Source organism: Vicugna pacos, chromosome 19 (assembly GCF_048564905.1).
Source record: "Vicugna pacos chromosome 19, VicPac4, whole genome shotgun sequence".
Classification (NCBI taxonomy): domain Eukaryota; kingdom Metazoa; phylum Chordata; class Mammalia; order Artiodactyla; family Camelidae; genus Vicugna; species Vicugna pacos.
In genome coordinates this window covers 25,323,358-25,346,128 of record NC_133005.1, presented here as the reverse complement: position 1 = coordinate 25,346,128, position 22,771 = coordinate 25,323,358, and the positions used below count along the sequence as shown (strand labels likewise).

Sequence of the window (22,771 nt, the reverse complement as noted above, 5' to 3'; positions counted from 1 at the left end):
TCTCTCACTATATAAGGCAACAAAGAAAACATACACTTTAGCAAGTGTTCTGACTCTTATTCTCTCGCTCTTTCCTGAATCATTTCTAAATTAATTTATTACCTTTTATAACCTTATATAACCATAAAAACTAGAACAGATCCATTCCTTATGAGGAATTGCACAATTCGTATCTCCTCTCAAACAGAAGGCCTCATGTGCATGTAAAAGCTTGAACATAAAGTGCCGGGGTTATTTGTCAATCCAAGAGCAGGCCCCAGCCACAGAGGAGGGAGCTTAGAGAAATAAGCTTGGAATTAATGCTTTATTTCTTTTTTGTTATTGGGAAGAAATTTTGGTTAATTGAGAAAAATGAGCGTAAGTTTTTCTAAAGTCCTATTCTGGTAGATGGGAGAGGAATTTGTTGTGTGAATATTCATCATTTAAGGGCCAACTGTACTTTAATACTTTGGTATTGAAGGGAGAACATGGGGGAGACTTTGTAAACAGGGCTTGAGGTCCTATGTGAGTGAAAAATGAGAAGAGGAACCACAGGCTTTTTTGATAGACGATAGATGAGATTGTCCTCAGGACTATCTCCTCCCCTTGCTCCGCCTCCATGGATGGGGTATACGTCCTTATCCCTTAACTTTGGGCTTGGCCACAAGACTTGCTTTGGCCAATGGGTTTGAAATATGCTTGTGCAATTGGGCATGCCCTCTTGCAGTTCAGCCATCATCAGGAGAGAAATACGTTCTGGTTAGCCCACTGGTTCTGGGAGGTGAATGAGAGACACAGGGAACAGAGCCACCCAACCCAACTTGTGCAATGAAGCAGAGGCACCCAGCTACCAGGGAAGTCACAACCCTGAACTAAATTCTGTCGTATGCCACCAAGAGTTTGGGGTTGATTGTTATGTGGTGTTACTAAAGCTATAGCTAATTGATACAGCACATTAGTGTGATTTCCCTTGAACATGTGAACTAGTGAAGACTAGCAGCATTTGAGTTATCTTACTAATAAAAGTTAAACTCTGAAGTGAGTAAATTCTTTACCTCTTATTATTACTGACTTAAGTGGAATCATTTAAAGTGGAATCAGGAGTCGGGGAGAGATGGTGGAGTTTTAGCTCTGGGAACTCACAGCACGATTCAGCCTATCTGACCTGGGTCATGGGGCTTGAAGCTTGGATATTCGTGGATGTGTTTTGTCCGGACAGGTAGTCCACCATGGGCTCTAAGCTTCTACGCACATTCTTGCTGGATATGCCAAGAATGCAAGGCCCTGACTACCCTCTACCCAGGCCATTTCCCAGGATTGTGTTTGTAGCAGGCAACCTTGAAGGATGAAGTCATGTTTTCCCCAGAAAAAAACAGGCTTGTTACTGTTCACCGTCAAAGCGATAGGTCCTCCAAGTGCAGTATTCTCCTCTAACACAGCTCACTGTGTATGCAGGCCGACCTGTGTCATCCCTTGGGACTTGGGAGATGAGGAATCAGAGTAAGCCTGGCATTCTTGCTACACTTTCTCTGTGACACAGTGGCAGGCTCTGCCCCAGGACTCTGTCTTCTGCTAGCAGCCAGGAAGCAGTCTCGTTTCTCAGCTTGTCAGTCGGGTAAACTCTCAGACCCTTCACAGCTCCTGACATGGGTCACCTCCCATGAATGTTCACTGTTCCAACGCACTACACAGGAATGAAGTTGGTGAACTCCTTCAGAGAGCAGGGGCCCCCGGGGGCAACATGCAGCACCAACCTGTGAAAAGGAACCTCATAAATACTCAAACGTGAAAGTTAGAAGGGACCCTTGTGATCAGAATAAAAGTTTAGTGCAGTGATCTTAGCAGCTGGGGTGTATCCTGGGTGAGTCACAGGATGATTTCAGGTGACACGTGGAAGAGCATGATTTTAAATTTTAGTAGCAATCATTTACAATATGCATTAGAAAAACACTTTAATGTATTCCTCTTTAAAGACATATTTAAACAAAAAAATAGGTTACCATAAAAATATGAATAAACAAGACTAAAAGTATGTATAAGTTAGGCTGGGATTATTCAAAGGCTGGGCTCAGTACGGACTCTTGACCACAGCACCTCCACCTATGTTGCTTGGGCTTCCTTACAGGATTCAGGGAAGTCATATTGGCTTACATATTGGCTCAGGGCTCTAAGAGCAAACCCTGGGAGGGGTCATTAGGATGGGTCCTAATCCAGCATGACTGGTGTCCTTATAAAAAGAGATTAGGACACACTCACACAGAGAAGAGGCCATGTGAGGAGAAACAGATAAAAGATGGCCATCTATAAAACAAGCCATCAGAAGAAATCAATCCTCCCAACCCTTTAATCTCATACTCCTAGAATCCAAAACTGTAAGAAAATAAATTTCTGTTGTTTAAACCACCCAGTCTCTGTTACTTTGTTATGGCAATCCTAGCAAACTAACACAGGGGTCTAGAGTTAGGCAAAGAGTTCTTAGACTTGACACTAACAGCATGATCCATAAAAGGTAAAACTGATAAATTGGACTCATTAAAAACTTTTGCTCTGGGAAAAACCTTCTTCAGAGAATGAAAGGATAAGCTACAGACTGGGAGAAAATTGCTGCAGTCCACATGTCTGACAAGGGACTATCTGGAATATATAAATAACTCTCAATACTCAACAGAAAAAAAAAATCCAGTTGGAAAAATGGGCAAAAGATACAAACAGATGTAACAGACATTTCATCAAAGAGCATAAACAGAGGGCAAATAAGCACCTAAAAGATGCTCAGCATCATTAGCCATTAGGAGACTGTAAGTCAAAACCATAATGAGATATCGCCACATGCCTATCAGAATAGCTAAAATGAAAAACAGTGACAATGGCAAATGCTGGTGAGAATGCAGAGAAACTGGATCATTCATACATTGCTGGTAGAAATGTAAAATGATACAGCCACTCTGAAAAATATTGTGGTAGTTGCTTATGAAACTAAACATGCCACTTCCATACAAGCCAGCAGTTGCACTCTGGGGCAATATCCCCTGAGAAATGAAAATTTACATAAAAATCTATACATGAATGTTCAGAGCAGTTTTGTTTGTAATAGCCCAAACTGGAAACAGCCCAGATGTCTTTCAATGGGTGAATGGTCAAAAGAGCTGTGGTCTGTCCATTCTATTGCATACTAGTCAGCAAGAAAAAGGAACAGACTGTTGATATGCCCCACAACCTGGATGCATCTCCTGGGAATTGGGCTGAGTTTAAAAGTAAATCCCAGAAGGTTACATACTGTATGATTCCATTCATACAGCATTCCTCAAATGACAAAATTATAGAAGTGCAGAACAGATGTCTGGTTGCCAGGGTAAGGGAAGATGAGAAGGAGGATGCGTGGGGAGGAAGGTGGTGTTGCTGCAAAAGGGCAACATCCAAGATCCTTGTGGTTCCGTATGTTGACTGCATCAATGTTAATACGCTGGTTGTGAAATTGCACCATAGTCTTGCAAGATGTCACCATTTGAGGAAACTGGATAAACAATACATAGAATCTCTCAGTATTATTTCTTATAACTTCATGTGAATCTACAAACTTTTTTTAAAAAAAGAGAGCATGAAAATGTTCTCTTTACTGACGTGAAAAGATCTCACTGTTAAGTGAAAGAAAAAAGGATCAGAAGAGTGCATTTGTATGCACAGAGAAATCTGGAAGGATCCCCACCAAATTACTTCAGGTGATTCCCTGATGAATCCCTGAGGGCTGGAAGAGGTGGATGGGGAAGAGGGTGGGTGGGAGAGGTGTATACATTTTTGTAATGTTGGCCCTTTTGGCTTTTGAGCCATATGAGAAAACAAACACACAAACAAAAAAGAGTCTTCTAGTTCCTGTTTGAAGAGTGGACTGGAGGAGACAAGAGTGGAATTAGACCAGAAAGACTTCACCCAGCCAGAGAACAGCAGAGCTCCAGACTCTTCAGCGCAGCATAACCTGCCATTTGAAACAAATCTCACTGCTCGCCCCTGCTTAGAAACCCTTTTCTCCCCTAGGATAAAGGTCAGCAGCTCAGCATGACATTCAAGACTTCGCAATGTGGTCCCCAAATGATCTTTCCAGTCTCACTCTCTCTCACCCCAACTTGAATCATGATGCTCTCTTTTATCTGAACACTTGAAGTATTGTCACGCCTCTGTGCCTTTGCCCATGCTGTTCCTTCTACCTGGAACAACCTTCCTGTACACTTAGCCCTTACAATCTCCAACTCCTTAAGACCAAATTCAAGGTTCTCTGCCTTTCTGGATGCTTTTCTGACCAGTCCATCTCCTAAAGCCCCGTACACAATTAATTGCTCTCTGTTGAGTACTCCCAAGGCACTTATCTCTAACTGCCATTTTATCACTTGTGACATTGGCATACACTCAGGTGTGACTTTAATTAATTGTTGTTAAATAATTGGGTAGTCATTTGCCTAAATCCTTCTCCCCCACTAGACTGCCAATTCCAGGAGGGTAGGGACCATGTCTGTCATATAATCCCACTGACTGGGACAGTGTCTAGGATTCTCTGGTGCTTACAACTAAGGGGCTCTCTGAAAGGCTTGGGATCTTGAGCCCCCATTTCTTAAAGGAGCAGTGTTCTGCAAGGTGATACCCAGAGCATGTTCTCACTGGCACTGGAAAGGACTGAACCATCACCATCCTTGTTCAGCTCACACAACCATCATTGGACTGCTACCCCACAAGCCACTGAACTCCCTGAGATCCTAGCCCAACAGTTGTAAGGACTTAAAGCCCTCCAGCAAGAGTGAGAGTGGGTCAGGGAGCCTAGAACTACATGTCCAAAACAGTGGCCACTAGCCACAAATGACTATTTCAATTTCAGTTAATTAGAATTGAATTAAATTAATTCAGATCCTTAGTCAAGCTAGCCACATTTCAAATGCTCAATAGCCACCTGTGGCTAGTTCTTACTGTATCAGACACCACAGAAGTATAAAACATTTCCATCATCACAGGGAGAGCTGTTGGACATCACTGGCCTAGAAAATTACCCTTTCCTGAGTGCTTCCCATAAAGCAGTCTGTTGAAGGATCTCAGAGGGCATGCTGAAGGGCCAGCGTGTCTTGAACCTCAGCTCTACCTATCACTAGCTGTGTGACCTTAAGCAAGTTACTTCACCTCTCTGTGCCTCATTTTCTTCAACTGTAAGTTGGGGGTCATAATAGTATCTACCTCATGAGGTTGCTGTGAGAATTCAATGAGATAATGAAATGGAGCAGGACCCTATGGGGTCTACCCAGGACAGACTATCCCCATGTCCTCTGCCTGCCTCTTGCCTGTAGAAAAACTTTAGTCAAAGAGTAAGTTTAATCAAAGAAGAAAATACAGAAACAAAGGGAAATAGTCAAGGACTATTAGACATTAAAGTCAAGGACCTTTAATTCCTCCTCAATGGCTATACATAATATTCTAAGCCATATCCTTCGAGCTGTTTTGTAGACACTGAAACTCCCACCAGGTGGAAAAAGTTAACTACATGATGACCAGACTGTAGCCAGGACATAAGCTGCCACACTTCTGAGAGCCTCAAAGAAATGGGAACAAACCGACCCTGGAGCTGAAGATTAAGTGTACTTAAAACAATCACGATTTCGCTGATCTGACCACTGCATGACCACTTTCAGGATGACTGTCAGAGCTGTTGTGCAGGTAGCCCACTGTCCCCGCCTATACACCCCTGAAATCTCCCCCTTTAAAAGCTGATTGTCAGCTGTGGGGGTAGATGGTCTTTGGACATGAGTCTGTACTATCCCCTCACCTCCCCCACCCCACACCATTGCCAGTCTCTGGAATAAAGCAAACCTTCCTTTCTACCAGCACCTGCCTCTCTTTGTACTGGCTTTCAAGTGGTAAGAAGATGGATCCAAGTTTTGGTGATAATAATAAATGTAGAATATTTGGAATATTACTGGCCCACAGTTAATGCTCAGTACCTGGTTGTTTTCTGTTGTTGTTGTTATTTGTCTTTATTTAAACGTCACAACAGTTCTATTAGATGGATGCTATTATGATTCCCATTTACAGATAGGAAATTGAGGCCCAGAGAGCAGAAGCAACTTACACAAAGTCATATGGTGAGAAAGTGGCAGAGCTGGCTTTAAACCTCAAAGCCCACAGTTTTTTAGACTTCTTCCTCTGCAGGGTGGGGATGGATCTGCCCCTAGCTCCAGCTGTAACTTGGTCTAGTTTCACAGTCCTCTTTGCCAAGATGAGCTCCTGCCAACCCTTCCTAGGGACTCCAAGCACTTGACTGATGCCCCATCCCCATCAGCAGGGGGCCTCTGCCATCAGCTGGCATCCATCAGAAAGCCTTCTCCTTCCTGCTGCCCTAGATGAGATGCTGGACCCGGAGTGCTGTGCAAATAGAACATGAATTCTGCTGACAGGGTAATAATAAGGCTCCTAAATCAGCACTTGGACTTTTTGCTTTACATATATTACTCAAATTACATGTCAGGGATTAATATACATTATAAACCAGATGTGCCGGTTACATATTTCTCTCTGGAACGTCTCTTGGGTGCCTCCTGAAACTGCTACTGGTGTTAATCACACATTCTACCCACCATGCTTGGGCCATGGTGGGGCCACACTGACAGCAGGAGGGCCAAGGAGGGGTCAGGAAGGATAAGAGGCTAAGAGGACCTGTAAGGAACCAGAAGCAGATTTTCTCACTTTGGAACCCGGCCCAGCTGCATGAGGTTTCACAATCACTTCTGCATCTTTCTGCAGTGCAGGCTGTGGTTTTCAGCCTGGTGTGTCCAGTGCTTAGCCAGGGTCTGGTCCATAGTACCTATTCAAAGGGAGTGGCAGAGGCACCTATTGCCTACACAAGGTCTATTTTCTGCTTGTTCCTAATGAAAAGAACCCTGATATTATTTGGGGCTGCAATGTACCAAGCTAAAAATATTCACCTTCCAATTTCCTTGTGGCTAGGTATACGTGTGTGAGTCAGTTCTGGCCAATGAGATGGAAGAAGAAATATGCTGGAGATCTGTGGGAAATCCTTACATAAGGACCACCCCTTACTTCTTGATTCCTTTTCTCCCTGCCTGAAACACAGTTGTGATCGTCACAGCTGCAGCCATTTGCAACCATGAGGTGACAAGCACGACAACAAAAGCCTACATATTAAAATGGAGGCGTGGAAAGATGCAGAGAGTCTGGAATCATGTGGCTATATCTGAGCCTCTGTACTAATCCTATTTTGCCTCCTCTGGACACATTTTTACATAAGATAAATAAGCCCCTATCTTAAGATTGCAGTCACTGGGTTATCACATTCCTGATGCATTTGCCTTTAATACGCCTGTCATCCACAGAGAAGCAACTTTTGGGGAACCTCCTTAGTCCTGGCCTCTCTTCTCTGAAATGGGCTCGTCACCACCTACTTGCCCACATCTGTTTCTTGGAGAGTTTTCACCATATTCCCTGCTGGGTGGCGAGTGGACTGTGGCCATAGCTGATTGAGGCAGGACTAAACCGGATTCTTCCCTGTGAATTTCAACTGAACCCAGAGATTTGCATTCAGAACACACAAACTGGGATCAGTAGCCCATCATGGCCCTGGGAAGGTTTTGTTTGGACTGTATAGTGTTTTTTCATTACTGATATTAGAAACATCAAGCTTCCCACAAAAATCTGGATTTCTGGCTTCTCTTCGAATAGTGGAAGGTCTGGAATCTCTGGGCTCACATTCCACATGGCAATAAATGGCTGCTGCTGAGAAGTGGCTGTTCCTTCTAGACAGACACATTCTTCCATATTCGATAGTCCTCACCTTGCCCCAGTGTGTTCTTACACGTGGCTCCACGTTACTTATTCCTGTTCCCTGCCTGGCTCCTTTTGGCACTGGAGTTTAAGGCATTTGCTCTAATTAGTCTCCATAAGGCCCTTGAATCATGATGATGATGATAATTCTGCGTGAAGATAACAATAGGAACAATTATTGATGGTTACTATGAGCCAAGTAGCTTGGTGAGGGCTTTACATATGTTATCTTATTTAGTCCTCAAAACAAGAAGACCCTACTATGATCATTGCACAGAAGAGGAGAAAAGTGAGTAACTTGACCAAAGTCTCACAGTCAGTAAGTTATACATCTAGGATTCAAACTCAAGCATTCTGACCTCAAAGTGGGTGCTTCCCAACCAATAGACTATACTGCCTTCTCATGAAAGAAGACAAATCCACAGCTGGAGAAGGATGTGACAGATGCACAGAGAGCAAGTGGGAGAACCTGAGGGACCCAAATAGGAGGCGGAGAGTGGCTGCTGTGGGCCCTGGCTGTTCACTGGTTCCTCGTGAGGCTTAGATGCACTCCACCCAAGGAAACCTCCACCAGTTGGGATTCATAAATGCAAGCAACAGAAACTGACTCTGGTAGATTTCAGCAGAAGAAGAATCAGTGAAATAGATACTGGAGAGGTTTCAGCATTGCTGGGAAGGCTAGAGAACCAGACTGGCCACCACAGTGGCAGAAGCATAAGATTAGTCTGGTAAAGACCCTACAACCCCTCTCACAGAATTCCAGACCCTTCAACTCACCCTTCTAACCCTGCTAAAAGTTCACATCTGACGCTAGGAACTGCCACTGGCCCTATTGCCTGGGGTTACCCCAGAGATGAATATTGCCGCTTTTATGGCCACATCACCAGATTGGGTCTTTCCACTGTCTCTGTGTCTTCATGTCACTGACTCCTCAATCAAAGCCTAATGTTTACCTCTAAATGCCTGAGCCTAAGTTCCATGCCCAAACCCTAGTTGTAAGGGAGGCTGGGAAAGCAAGTAGCTAGCACTTCCACATTCTACTATGGGAAGTAAACTCTACTTCCCACTAAGACTCATATGGTGGGAGATTCTCCAGATATAAGTATGGGTTTCTGAGTCTGAGTTGCCAAAAGGGACAACTATGCATGAAAATTCTTACACTGGCTAGCCCAAGTGATATGTCATTCAGGGCTGCATTAGGAAAGAGAAAGCACACTCAAATGGAAGAATCAAGGAGAACAAAGAATTCATAACGGTGCAAGAAGACTTCAGGGAAACCAGTAAGGGATGAGGAAACATCTCAGAGATTGCAACAGTTAGGGAAAGCATTTTGACTCCAGACCTGAAAGAGCAAGGAGAGGGGTTGCTTACGGGAATGTGGAAAGAACTGGAATTGTAGAAGAGGGTTTTCTAGAATGGTTCCAGTCTGTGGCTCCAGTACTGAGGGAGCTGGGGAAGCAAATACCTTCATTTCTCTTTCCTTCCATCCTCTAGTCTTCTGTAGGTGCCTCCCATTAGGCAAACCCAACAGGAAGCCAGAGAGTAAAGGATCATATTCCATAGGGGGGAGCCTCTAGGGCACAGGATCTCCTGGGTGGGAGAGGGTGGAGGGTCAATCTGGAGAGCTAAACAGATGAGCCAGCAACCCATGATGGGATCCTGGCCCCATCACTTGATCAATTTGGACTGTTTTCTCCACTTTAAATTGAGGACCCCTGACATTCTGTGGTTCTCTCAGGCCTTCCTGCTGACTACTCTGTAATTTCCTCCTTTTTGGCTTGTTCTGTAAATTCACAGCTATGTCAGACTCCACATTAAAAGTCAGTGCATTTTGTTTCCAAGAAGCAGAGTCTCTTCTGTGTGGTCACAGAGACTCTCCTTTGCCACAGGTAGAAACAATTCTCCATCCAACTTGCCAAATTCTGACTTGGTGACTCCTCTGGAATTTTTCCATACCAGCAACTTGCCTTTTCAAAGCATAAAAAGTCTGCCTAAATCTCAAGAGCCACCCTGAGGGATCTGCTTCTTTATCCTTCAATGCCTCACTCATTCTCTCCTTTATCTCACAACTCGTTCTTCCAGCCAAAAATTTCCACCCTGGTTTCCCACATTCCCCTTTGAGAGATTTATAACCCAGATCTTAGCCTCTCGCTCCTCTTACTGCAAAGAACAACATCAACATAACATCTCTACCTTAATTACATTTTGGTGACTCCATTGCCAGCATGGTTTGAAACTGTTCTTGCCTAAATTTCTGGGGGAGAAAGAAAAGTTTCTCATTATTCCTTAAAGTTTTGAGCGGATGACCTTGATAAATGAGCAATGGAACTATGAAGACTGAGCTCAAAGGAGTGACATTTAGCATCGTGATCATATAAAATCTATGCGCAGTTAAGGCAACACATTTAATAAGTGATTACAAATGTTTAATGTATACATATAAAACAAGTTACAATCACGTTCTCAAAAAAATTAGCACCACGAGTCTTAGGGAGATGTGGCAGCATTGAGGACTCTGCTATTCCACACAGACACCCCACCCCACCCCTCCTGAGGAATAAAGGACTTATTCCACCAGCTGCTGGGAGTACTGTTGACAATGACCCTTAGCTGTAAGCCTTTTTTGAGAATCCCCTTGGCAGCTGCCTTTCTGAGGCAGCCTGCATACAATGATTGATCAACTTGGGAGCATAGAGACATGGTCTCCTTGCCTCAACTCAGAACGACTTTGAACACCTATCCCAGCTTCAGAGCTCCCCTTGGAGTCAGTTGAGGCCTTTGTTCTAACATCATAGCTCAACTTCTCCCTCTGCTCCATCCTATTCCTTCCTCTCTCCTCCACGGGGGTTGATCCCAAGAGCACTCTCCAAATAACTTCCTGCATGCTAATCTCCATCTCACAGTTTACTTTCCAGAGAGCCCAACCTGCACTCCTACACAAACACACCCCTTACGTCCATACCCATTAGAATGTGACTCTGTAGCTTCTCCAATCAAGAGATGAGGTCTATTTCTCCACTCCTGCAATCTAGGCTGGCCCTGTGACTTGTTTTGGTCAACAGAATGAGGCAGAAGTGGTGATGTACGAGTTCTGAGCCTGAGCCTCCAGAAGTTTTGCAGGCTTCTGCTCTCACTCTTGGAGCCTGCCACTGCCATGAGAACAAGTCCAAGCTAGCCTGCTGGAGCAGAAAAGACATGAGGCCAAGTCACGGCTATTCCCCAGCCAACAGCCAACCACCTCCCAGAAGCAGAGCCACTTAGCTGACCACAATGTACGAAAGAACTTAGCCAAGACTAGAAATACCACCTAGCTGAGCCCAGCCCAAATCGCTGACCCAGAGAATCACGAGCTAATAAATAGGATTAAATTTTGAGTGGGTTTGTTTTATGTAGCAATTCCTAACTAATACAAGAGGGAACTGTATTTGAGAAACCATCCTGATAAGACAGAAAGTAAAATTGGGGCAAGAGCATCAGGCCCCAAGTAACACAAGGGTTAATTAAGCAACTTTCCATGAGAAAATGGGAGGAATTCATTTTTTGCCCCAGTGAAGGAGGTAGATAGATGCGACTGGGGGTGGAAGCATAAAAAGGAGATAAAGAGGAGAAAGTTGGAAAGTTGTCAGCGTGATGGTACGTGACTGGGAACAATATGGGTTGAAGCAGCAGATGGAATCCCACCCCACCCCCAGCACCCCTGTGGGTGTGGGTCTGTATGCACAGAGATGGGGTGGCAGAAGGACATTTAAGCACACATAAGCCTAATGGTTATTTTGAATTTCTTTGCATTTCCTTGAAGTAACCACTTCTCTGTTTATTTGCATCCCTTTCAATCTTCAGAAAATCTCCTTAAACAAAACAGGAACCTCTCACTCTGCCGGTGGAAGTGTAAACCCGCACATCTACTTTGGAGAGAACTTTGGTCCTATTTATCTAGCGCAGTACAATCCCACTTCTAGGTTTTTATAGAGAAATTCTTGCACGTGTGCACCAGGAAATGTGTACAAAAATGTTTGCCCTTTGCAACATTGTCTATAACAGGGGAAATTTGGAAAAATCTTAATTGTAGAGCTTTTAGAGAGATGAATTTATAAATAGTCATATGATAAAATACTAACAGTTAATATGAATGAACTAGATGTATATTTATATCTATACATATAACATCAAAGACAGATCTCAGAAACACATTATTGCAGTTCTGAATAGCCAAGTGAGTTATCCAGAATCTTTATGTAAAAAAACTACAGCAACAATAACCACCAGGGAATCTAGATAACTGGGGGAAGAATATGTTCTTCATATTATTTCTTTTGAATGAACCAATTGCAGTTTTTTAAAACTCACTACATAAAAAAGCAAGTTGCAGAAAATAAAATACAGTATTTTCGTGCATTTTTAAATCACACAAAATGGTGTTAAAAGCATTTATGGATACATAAATACATGCAGTGAAAGTACGAAAACAAAATTTGGAAGAACAGACACCAGATTTCTGATGGTGAATTCCTTTGGGAAGGGCAGTGTATACAGGAGATTTCACTTTTAACCCTACTAGATTTATAAAATTAGAAGCAAAAACTATAAAATGGTGGCATTAAATTCTGAGACTTGGAAGGCACTGGTGTTTGTCAGATTACTCTCTGTTCTTTTCAGTATTTAAAAATTTTAGCAACTGAGAAAAAAATCTAATTTTACCCCTGAATGCTTTTTGTGATTTGGGTGGTTATTTGTCTGTGTGTGTGACTGAGTTTCACATCTGGGTCACACAGATTCATGCCAGAACCAGACCCCAGGAGGCAGATGTTACCAAGCATGTGGACCCCTGCAGTCTCCAGACTCTTGGAGACAGCTTTGTGGACCTATAGACCATGGCCCTGGAATCTGAGTCAATCTTAGTGAGCTCACCCATGGTGAGAGACTCTAGGGTACATCTGGGTTATATGTATAATTGCACAGGCACTGACACCAATGGTAAGCTGGTTTTATAAATTACATGAGCAGTGAAAAAAACCTTTTCTCACTTTGCTAATTTCCCAGTGTCGATGATCAGGCTAGATGTAGATGTATATCTTGGCATATTGTCTTCCAGTCATTTAGAAAATGAACTCTATTGTTTTGGGAAAATTACACCATTCTATTATGAAGAATTTCAAATAAAGCAGAAAAAGGTAAAGGTGAAAGTAGAAAAAAAAAAATCACACCAAATTATGTGGTCTAGAAATTACACGATATGAACATTATTTGAAACATCTTTATATGCCAATATAAAATTAGGAAGATGAGATAGAAATATTTTATTAAAATTCGATTATATTATAGATTCAATTTTAATTTAAAATATTACACTTATTTTTATTATAATTTACTTGAAAAAAAAAGGAACTAGAGAGAAACTAAAGGGATTGTTGAAAGTTAAAGTTTCTTTACTTCAAGTAATCATTTCTTAAAATATCCCTCTAAATTTACAAAGGAGAGATTACAAAAACAGTAAGGTCGTGGTGACTATATTTTTATTTTAAACCATATGTTTCAGTTTTGTTTATCTCCCCACTTTGAAAAATGATGAACATGGAAGCTCCTAGAGAATGTCATTCTAAGTGAAGTAAGCCAGAAAGAGAAAGAAAAATACCATATGAGATCACTCATATGTGGAATCTAAAAAACAAAAAAAAAAAATACAAACAAACAAAAACAAAGCATAAATACAGGACCGAAATAGACTCACAGACAGAGAATACAGACTTGTGGTTACCATGGGGGTAGAGGGTGGGAAGGGATAGACTGGAATTTGAAAATTGTAGAATAGATAAACAAGATTACACTGTATAGCACAGGGAAATGTACACAAAATGTTATGACAAATCACAGAGAAAAAATGTGACAATGAGTGTGTATATGTCCATGAATGACTGAAAAATTGTGCTGAACACTGGAATTTGACACAACATTATAAAATGATTATAAATCAATAAAAAATGATAAAAAAAAGAAAAATGATGACACAAACACTCTTTCTTCTCATTTTACCTCCCAAACGTTGTTATTTATATATTTTTACATGTTTTTACAATTTATTTTTATATTTTTATAAAATTATTTTATAATTTACAGGTTTTTAATCAGTTTTATAGTATTCTAACAATGTTTCATGGATTTCTCTCTAGGCATTTTTTTTTTGAGCTATAAGCTACATAAAATTTACCATTTTAAAGTATATGATTTAGTGGGTTTTAGTATATTCAACAAATTGTGCAAACATCATCCCAAAAGAAATCCTATAGCCTTTCCATTCCTTCCCTCCCCACCTCCCTAGCCCCTGACAATCATTAACCTATTTTCTGTCTCTATGGATTTGCCTATTCTAAATATTTCATATAAATGGAATCATACATTATGTGGCCTTTTGTGGCTGGCTTCTTTAATTTATCACAATTTTTTCAAGGTTCATCCATGTTGCATCATGTTTCAGTACTTCATTCCTTTCTATGCTGGAATAATATTCCATTATAAGAATATACAACAATGTGCTTATCCATTCATCAGTTGATGGACATTTGGATTGTTTCTACATTTTAGCCATTATGAATAATGTCTCCATGAACATGTGTGTATAAGTTTTAATATGAACATGTTTTTAGTTCTTTTGGATGAAACCTATGAGTGGAATTGCTAGGTCTTATGATAGCTATATGTTTAGCCCTTTGAGGAACTACTAGACTGTTCCAAAGTGACTACACCATTTTACATTCCCATCAGTAATGGATGAGGGTCCCCATTTCTCCCCATCAATCCCAACACTTATTAGCCATTTTTTCCCTTTTCTTTTATAGCCACGCTAGGAATTGTGAAGTGGTACCTCATTGTGGTTTTGCTTTGCATTTCCCTGATAACTAATGGTGTTGAACATCTTTTTATGTGCTTCTTGGCAATTTGTATTTCTTCTTTGAAGAAATGTTTACTCAAATACTCGACCATTTTTTAATTGGTTTTTTTTTTAATTGAGTTGTAAGAATTCTTTGTGTATTCTGAACACTAGACTTACCAGATAAATGATTTACAAATACAGTCTTCCATTCTGTAGGTTGTCTTTTTCCTGTTGTGGCACAAATCTTTTAAATTTTAAGTTTAATTTATCTGGTTAAAAAAATTTTTTTATTATTTAATTAACTAGTTCATTTTGGGCAGGAGGTAACTAGGTTTTTGTTTTTGTTTTTATTTTTATTTTTGTTTTGATGGAGGTGCTGGGGATTAAACCCAGGAACTCGTGAGTGTTAGACATGCATTCTACCACTGAGCTATACCCTACCCACCTCAATTTATTTGTTTTTCCTTTTGCTGTTTGTGCTGCCGATGTTATGTATCAGAAACCATTGCCTAATCCAAGGTCACAAAGATCTTCACCTGTTTTCTTTCTAAGAGATCTATAGTTTTACCTGTTATATTTAGATGTTTGATACATTTGGAGTTAATTTTTATATATGGTGTGAGGTAAGATCTTTTTGCTTGTGGATATTCAGTTGTCCCAGCACCATTTGGCCAGGCCTCTCTCCTGGCCTGTAGTTGGCTGTCTTCTGCCTCTATCTCGTCATATGGTATTCCCTCTATGCTGGTCTCTTTGTCAAATTTTCTTTATTTATAAGGACATCAATCATTACTGTAGTGGGGCTCATACTAATAGCCTTTTTTTTTTCTTTTTTTCTCCTCTTTATGGAGGCACTAGGGATTGAACCCAGGATCTAGTGCATGCTAAGCAAGCACACACTCTTGCACTGAGCTATATACTCACCCCATCCCCAGTGACCTCATTTTAACTTGTTTATCTCTGTAAAGACCCTATCTCCAAAAAAGATCACATTCTGAAGCACTGGAGGTTAGGACAGTAACATATAAATTTGGGGAGTCATAGTTTAACCCATAACACTGTCAGTTTTGTTTAGTTTGCCAGTTTGTGGTTTTGGCTTATTTTTTCCTGCTTTTATTATTCTTTTTTTAATATTCTTAAGTATTAGAGAAGGAACATGCTATTAGGGCATTTCAATCAACTTTCTTGGAAGCCTCCTCAGTCTCCTTTGTAACCCTTGAATCACAAAGTGTTCATTCTATTCCTTGGCTTCACTGCCTACAGGAAGAACTATATCTGCACAGCCCAATTTGAAGTCACCTGCCACATGTGGCTATTGAGCACTTGAAAGCTGTCTAGTGTGAACTGAGATGTGCTGTAAGCTAAAAATGCATGTTGGATTTCAGAGACTTAGTACAAACAAGAAATCATATAAAAGAAAAATAAAAGATGGAGGAGGGAAAAACTAGGGATATGGGATTAACAGGTAAAAACTACTATACACAAAATAGATAAGCAACAAGGATCTACTGTATAGCAAAGGGAATTATACTCAATATCTTGTGATAACTTATAATGGAATATAATCTGCAAACAAACCTGAATCATTGTGCTACATTCATGAAACTAACATAATATTGTAAATCAACTATACTTCAAGAAAAAAAGCATAAAAATAAAAGATTAAAAATGCATATTTAAATGTAAACTGTTTTACATTACATACATCATGTTCCACATTATATTTTTTATACTTCATTAATAATGTTATATTGATAACATGTCCAAATGATAATTTTGATATATTGGGTCAGATAAAATATATTATTAAATTAATATCATCTGTTTCTTTTTTTTTTAATGTGGCTACTAGAAAATTTTAAATTACATATGTAGCTCACATTTGTGGCTCATATTATATTTCTATTTATTCCATATATCTCTAGAAACGTATTTTATGTTTCTAGTGCTGACTTAGACTTTAGAAACCCAAAAGGTCTGATACCCATTCTGGTGGTGGCAGTGGTTGGGGCTTACCTTGTATGCCCTTCCCAAGTACATGGTGATTTGCTGGTAACTGTTTTGTTGAGATGGAAAACACACAAATTAAGTCCTCACCAGGTCACTATGCTAGTTAAATCTTCAGTGGGGCATCTCAGTAGATAGCTACAAGTTCAAGGTATCGATTATTATCGTGACCTGGTATATTCCTTGCCTCCCCTGATCTCACCTAACATCCTGCATTTTGGAACAAAATCCCCAAGCTCTGGTACCTCCCAGCAGGGTCTGCAGCTTCACTCTGAGGTAGCCTGTACTTGAGTAACAATTTATTCTCTGAACTAGCTCTTCAAACCTTTGTAAAGGATTTGCCAAATGCATCTCAAGATGAAGACAGGTTCCACAACCCCTTTGTCTTCTCCTTCTATCATTTTAGAATTTGTTAGATGATGTAAATTTCCCTTTATCTTGTCCAAGATGAAAGTGTAAATGAGTAATACCCACCAAAAACTGTAAACCTTGAGGAGCCCAAACCATTTACATGAGGAAAACTTCAAAAATCCCTTCCAGATCACACACAGGCCACCCAGAGGGAGGCATCCATTGTGAAATTCAATTACCAGACCTCAGTTCAGCTGCTCCCTGGAAGACCAATTAATTTTCCCCCTTTTCTGCTTGTGGAGGCTCTTTATAAAGCTGCAATTAAGGCTTTTCTAGAGGCAGAGCCTGCTTTCCCTTTGTGGTAAATATAATGATCAGGAAACAGAATTTTATTCTCTTTCTGCCATGGGAGAGGCCTCCAGGGGCAAAACGCAGCCTACACCCTGTGGACAGAGCCCATCTTCCAAGTCTCTTCCAGGCAGGTTTCCTGGGTATACCAGGGGAGAAGAAATCCTGGTATAATTTCTTTTCCCACATTTGTAGAGAATCTCTTCTGGCCAGATGCTGGGGAAACTACGAAGAACAAAGTCCCTGCAAGCTTACAGTCCAGCAGGAGCAAAATAAAGGCTAACAACATTATTAGCATCACGGGATGCTGTAAGGATGAGGGACAGCTGTCTGACAGCAATTAGACCATTCATCTGACTATCCCTTTAAAAATGTTTTTCCTTTTTTTTTTACTATAGTTTTGTTTATGATTTTTTGCTACAGAACCCTTTTGGTGAAGCAAATCTCACAAGGGAGGAGAACAATGTGTAAAAAAGGTTCCAGTGGAACTGCTCTGGTTGAAGGGAGGATGGGTGCGGCAAAGCCTCACAGAATAAACCCTCCCCTAGTTACCTAAGACAGCCCCTGAATTTCCACCAGGCACAATTTAAAAATCACTGGGTTGAGAAATTATCTCCAGAGTGTGCCTCAACTATCCCGTGAAAGCCCTCCCAGGAGGAGCAAGGAGGCCACCACTTTCTCACCCTGACATCGTTCAAACCCGAAAACAGCCTTCTGATGCCAACATCAATGGTACCCAACTCATCAAGTTGTTGCGAGAATTAAACATGAAGTGTGTAGAATGTAGTAGGTGCACAGTAAACAGCCAGTGTTATTCTCATTGTTATTACTCAGTCTTGTACTCTGAGACTCAGCATAGATTTTCCCCTATTCGTGCTCCCACACTGACAAATGGGGTTGTGCCCTGTCCACTGTGTCTGGATTCTCGTCCTAGACACCTGTCCTGTCCCCAAGTCTGTTGTTCTGGTTCTGAGCTGGAGGATTCTTCTCCCCTTTTCACAGGAAGGACAGTCCTTCCAGACTCCAGCTTTGACTCAAACGGATCTTAGCTCCAGATCACTGTTTCACAGGTACCCCAAGGCCGTATCTCCTGACTGTATGAGTATTAAAACCTCTGTCCATAGTCCTTAAAGTCCATAGATATGCCCTGGCGGCTGCTACAACATCAGCTGAGAGTTTACTGTTCTTGCTTTAAGATCACTCTTATTTTCAGGCACTTAAGGATCATCTCCCCTCCTTCTAAACTCAGCTATGTTTTAAAAGGATATGTTTTAAGATTTCTATCCAGCATTTCTCTGTGTTTGTAGGTGAAACAAAGGTCCACATAAACTTGGGAAAATACATAGCCAAAATCAGAGTTCTCTTTTTCAAATAATTGTGTAAAGATTTCATGTTCACTTTTATTTTCTTGTTCTACTAAAAACCTGATTCTCTTTCTTCTAGGCAAAGGCCATGTAGACTTACTGAGCTATAGATTTCTATCTCACATGGGGGTTGTGCCCTAACTTCAACACTGTAAGGTGAAAATTACCTGTTGTCAAAATTACCCTTGAAATTTTTGCATAATTACCTTTTAATCACCAGGATCTGAATCTTTAGGAATTAACTTCTCTGGTTTCTCTTCCCATTCAACTGTGGCTCTTTCTGGTGTGCAGTAAGATCCCAGGTCTAGAGAAAGGGAGTAAAAAGGGTAATAGGGTAAATGTAAAATAATGCATATAACTGTTATCTAATAGTTGAACCTGTGTAATTTATACTGTATCAATTGTAGTCCTTACATCCCTACAGCAAGACATAGCATTTCTTTTTATAACTCCAACTGCCTTCCAGGAAAGGGGGTCAATTAAATGGAAGGCCTCATTTGTGTTCTGCTGAGCACCTTAGGGAATGCTGGATGCGCTATCCAAGAAGTAGGGGCTGGAGGAAAATAAGACTATTTACTCAGTAAATAATCTTCGAACTTTTTGGATATCCATGGTAGAACTGGTAGAGGGGAATCTTTAAGGTTTCTCTGACTTCAAATAGAAAAATGAAAAAATGCAAACCAAAAGACTACATAAAAGTGGTTACTGCAAACAAAGTGGATAAGAAATGGTAGAATATAATAGTAGATTCAGTATGTGGAACTACCCCGGCTCCTGCAAATGAGCCAATGTTGAAATTCAAAATGAAAAGCTGAATAATGATTAAAGGTTGCAGTGCCCTGAAAGAAAAAAAGAAGAAGTAAGGGCTGGGGAGAGAGAGTCATTTTGCATATAAGAGGGAAAAGAATTTGGACAGGAGTGAAGGTGATTCAAGGTAGAAGGCTGAGAAGAGATGGAGGTAACTGGAGGGAGAGAAGCAAGGAGCCAGAGGTGAGAGGATGGAGACCCTATGGGATGATGTGGTGAGGGGCTGTCGCTGAAGGCACGGCTGAAGCTTAGCAACTGCCATGTCCAAAGACAACTTGAAGTTGTTATGTCACAAGCAATAAATTCCTCCTTGGCCCATTGCATTCAAATACTTTTTGTAAGCTCTGCAATACTCATACAAACATATTTGAGTGGGAGTTTCTGTGTGGGAATTAAAGGAGTGAAATTTAACATCTGATAAACATAGTGCAGAATCATCACCACTAACCCCAATATAGCACTATATCTGTTCTGGGTGCTTTACACACAGTGGCTTACTCCCCCTTTACAACCTTGACAGGGAGGCGTTCTTGGGGGAAAGGGCATGGGAGGGGATAAGTTGGGAGTTTGAAATATGCAAATATTAAATACTATATACAGAATAGATTTTTTAAAAAGCTTCTTCTGTATAGCCCAGAGAACTATATTTAATATCTTGTGGTAACCTATAATAAAAAGAATATAAAAATGAATATATGTATGTATATGTATGACTGAAACATTATGCTGTATACCAGAAATCAACATTGTAACTGACTATACTTCAATTAATAAATAAGAAAGGTAGCCTTTCGGCACTGCAGCCGCAGCCATGAGTATGCTCAGGCTTCAGAAGAGGCTTGCCTCCAGTGTCCTCCGCTGTGGCAAGAAAAAAGTCTGGTTGGACCCCAATGAGACTAATGAAATCGCCAACGCCAACTCCCGTCAGCAGATCCGGAAGCTGATCAAAGATGGGTTGATCATCCGAAAGCCTGTGACTGTCCATTCCCGGGCTCGATGCCGGAAAAACACCTTAGCCCGCCGGAAGGGCAGGCATATGGGCATAGGAAAGCGAAAGGGTACTGCCAATGCTCGAATGCCTGAGAAGGTAACCTGGATGAGGAGGATGAGAATTCTGTGCCGGCTGCTCAGAAGGTACTGTGAATCTAAGAAGATTGACCGTCACATGTATCACAGCCTGTACCTGAAAGTGAAAGGTAACGTGTTCAAAAACAAGCGGATTCTCATGGAACACATCCACAAGCTAAAAGCAGACAAGGCTCGCAAGAAGCTTCTGGCTGACCAGGCCGAGGCCCGCAGGTCTAAGACCAAGGAAGCACGGAAGCGCCGTGAAGAGCGGCTCCAGGCCAAGAAGGAGGAGATCATCAAGACTCTGTCCAAGGAGGAAGAGACCAAAAAATAAGCTCCTCCTCTTGTCTGTACATAGTGGCCTTGGCAATTACATGGATCACTCATTCAATAAAACAAGCCTTTATCTGTTAAAAAAAAAAAAAAAGGTAGATGTTCTTATCATCTCCATTTTACAGATGAAGAAACTGAGGCCCAGAGAAGTTAACTAGCCCAAGAGTAAGTACTGGAGCCCAGAGTTTATACTCTTAACCAGCAAACCACGCCACCTTTCTAGACAGATGTACCAGAAGCCTGGAGTCAGAGGTGCACATAAGTGGCCATAAAATTCACAGGACTTTCTCTGGCACTTTCCAACAGGTACTGTTCCAAGCCCTTAAAAAGCATTAACCTGCACAGAGGGCAAGTGGAAGGTTTGAGCCCATCCTGGGTCAATCTCAAGGGGCTGGCTAGTACACAGGTTAAATCTGTGTTGTGTGCCTTATTTCACTGACTCCTCACAGCTACTTTCTGAGGCTGGCATTATCTCCATGAACAGATACGAAAACCCAGGATCAAGGAGATGACATTCCCTGCCCAAGTTCTCAGGAATATGAGAGATTCACATCATGAAGCTGGAATTTGAATTTAAATCTGTCTAGCTCCAAAGCCAGGCTCCCTTAGCCTCCTAAAATTCAAAGCATCTTTAAGGTGAGGAGGCTGGTGGTGCCCAATGCCAGGAGGATACAACCAATTTGTTTCCAACAGTTTGTCAGATTAATGAGGCATCACTGGCTCATCCAAGCGGCTAAACAGCATCTAAATATGTTTCAGAACCACTTAACAGAGGCTTCGGAGATGGTTCCCCTGAGTTTGGAGTTTGCATCCATGAAGAGTGACAGGGTATGACAAGGAAGCACTGAACTGGACATGGCACACAGCTTCTCCAGCCGACAAACAACCTCTGCTAAGTTCTTCTAAGTTCTCTGCTTTAGTTCTCTGCTCAGGTGTTGACAAAACAGCCAAGGGAATGAAAGGGCTGGGAACTGGCTTGAAATGACACCCACATTTCATTCCCAAGTTCAAAAGTCACCGTCCATGATGAAACATCCAAGGTCTCAGCCTGGGCTACCAGAAAGGCCAGGGCCACAGGTTAAGCAATCCTCCTCCAGGACTGGAGGTGCAGGAAGCAGAATAAGTCCCCCACCCCATGCTATGGATGGGATAAGATATAAGCTGCCTTTCAAGAATGCAGACTCAGAGGGGGACTTGGCATGTAGGGCAGGGAAAGTGAGTCAAACTTGATTATGGGGTAGGAAAAAAGGTGAGGCTGAAGTTTCATGAGTGTCCCAGTTGCTACTGATGGATAACATAACTCCAAACTTAGTGGCTTAAGACAGAAACCATTTATTTCTCTCATGAGCTGATTCAAGAGGGACTGCTCACCTTTACATAAGCAATGTCAGCTGGTACAGCTCCACTGAGGCTGCTGGATCCATTTGCAAGATGGCTCACCCTCATGATTGGCATGCTGGTGCTGGCTGCCAGTTCTTCTCCACGTAGGACTCTCCTCAAAGCGGCTTGGGCTTCCTCACAGCATGGTGGCTGAGTTTCAAGAACGAGAGTTTCAAGAGACAGAAAGTGGAAGCTGCCAGTTTCTTAAGGTCTGTGCCTGGAAACTGGTACAGAATCATTTCTCCCATGTTTATTAGTCAAACATTCACAGAGCCCAGGCACAAGGGAAGGAGACATAGACCCCATCATTTACTAGGAGTAGTATCAAAGAATTTAGGGGCTATATTTAAAAACTACCAGAGTGAGAACTTTCCCTTGCATCCTATTACCACAGGGAAAGCAAGGCAAAAATTTTCATTTTGTCTGCCTCCCCTATTTGCTATGGGACATGGCTGGG

The 22,771-nt window shown here is 41.5% G+C and overlaps 1 protein-coding gene and 1 long non-coding RNA gene across 2 annotated transcripts; one reads left to right on the top strand and one right to left on the bottom strand.

Moving 5' to 3' along the window:
* Positions 1–285: 285 nt before the first annotated feature.
* LOC140687271 (uncharacterized) lies at positions 286–22,444 on the bottom strand. The gene is made up of 3 exons (XR_012061462.1): positions 22,306–22,444; positions 18,933–19,030; positions 286–1,733 (listed from the first exon to the last, which is right to left on the bottom strand). It is a non-coding gene; the product is annotated as an uncharacterized lncRNA (long non-coding RNA).
* On the top strand, positions 20,327–20,974 carry LOC102543292 (large ribosomal subunit protein eL19-like). Its single transcript, XM_072943587.1, has one exon. It carries the CDS (start codon positions 20,345–20,347, stop codon positions 20,933–20,935), a length of 591 nt encoding a protein of 196 aa, XP_072799688.1. The 5' UTR covers positions 20,327–20,344; the 3' UTR covers positions 20,936–20,974.
* Positions 22,445–22,771: the final 327 nt, after the last annotated feature.

Coding starts and splice junctions, on each gene's coding strand:
- LOC102543292 (XM_072943587.1), top strand. CDS start 20,345: ATGAGTATGCTCAGGCTTCAGAAGAGGCTTGCCTCCAGTGTCCTCCGC.